This window comes from Propithecus coquereli, unplaced genomic scaffold, assembly GCF_000956105.1.
Source record: "Propithecus coquereli isolate 6110/MARCELLA unplaced genomic scaffold, Pcoq_1.0 Scaffold36, whole genome shotgun sequence".
NCBI lineage: Eukaryota > Metazoa > Chordata > Mammalia > Primates > Indriidae > Propithecus > Propithecus coquereli.
In genome coordinates, this window is record NW_012149285.1 from 1,436,409 (window position 1) to 1,437,402 (window position 994).

Here is a 994-nt window from a genome sequence, read left to right on the forward strand (position 1 = left end):
TAATATTCACAGGATGTGAAACCCGCATACACAGAGGGCCAATTTTTTGGATATGGGTGTTCAAAAATAGATACCTTGTGCTCTTCGGAGATTGCATTCTAACAGGAGGGGACAGATTTTAAACAATAAACATAATAAGTAAATATCATGTCTAAAAGTGATCAATGGTATGGGGAAAATAAAAAGCGAAGCAGGGTGAGGAAAACAGGACGTGAAGTGTGGAGCGGCAGGAGGGGACGTACGCTGCAGTTTTAAGCAGGGTGGTCGGAGTTGGACGCGCTGAGAAGTTAACATGAAGCAAAGACAGGAGGAAGGACATCTGAAGCCTCAAGAGAATGCGTTACTACAAGGCAGACTTAAGAGCTCCACACTCGTCCCTTCACAGGACTGAAAAATAGAGAAATAATTAAAAAAATACTTATAACCTACTTTAACAGCTGGGTGGAGACCACTGTCAAAGAGAGCTTCATTTTTGATGATGTTCCCTACCCCAGGCAACACTTTCTGATCCATTAACACATCACATAGCATCCGACCTTTCTGCTTTTTAACTTCACTTTCTGCTCTTGAGAAACTAAATTTAGGTGAACATATATCTAATTCTTCCATCATTCTTATTCTCTGTTGGCTCTCCATTGAGTTTCCATAGAAAGAAATATAAAACACATTAATCATAAGTCTGGTTACAATTTCACAAAGTGTCACTTAAAATGAGCTTTGGTATAAAAATATAAACACTTTATGTTAATCAGGGTATAAGAGTTATATAGGCAAACAATGAAGATCTTAACAAATTACATTATTTGAAGGCTCCTTTAAAATGAGTTTTCATTCATTCATTCATTTATTAATACATGTGACATCCCCAAACAAGCTCTGCAGTTTTTCAGAGGAAGTACTTTCATTTTATTTTTTACCTTAGTTCTACTGATGAGTCAAAGAAACAAATCAAATCTTTGGTAAGCTGTATTTCAAAGACAGGAGAAACTCCATT

The 994-nt window shown here is 36.7% G+C and overlaps 1 protein-coding gene across 1 annotated transcript in view; it reads right to left on the bottom strand.

Moving 5' to 3' along the window:
• The window catches only part of NEIL3 (nei endonuclease VIII-like 3 (E. coli)), a 65,320-nt gene that overhangs the window by 41,288 nt on the left and 23,038 nt on the right, over positions 1 to 994 (bottom strand). Inside the window, exons 2-3 of the mRNA XM_012651636.1 lie at positions 919 to 992; positions 430 to 644 (exon numbers count right to left, since the gene is read on the bottom strand). Coding sequence (XP_012507090.1) covers positions 430 to 644; positions 919 to 992 — 289 coding nt within the window. The remainder of the gene's footprint in view (positions 1 to 429; positions 645 to 918; positions 993 to 994) is intronic.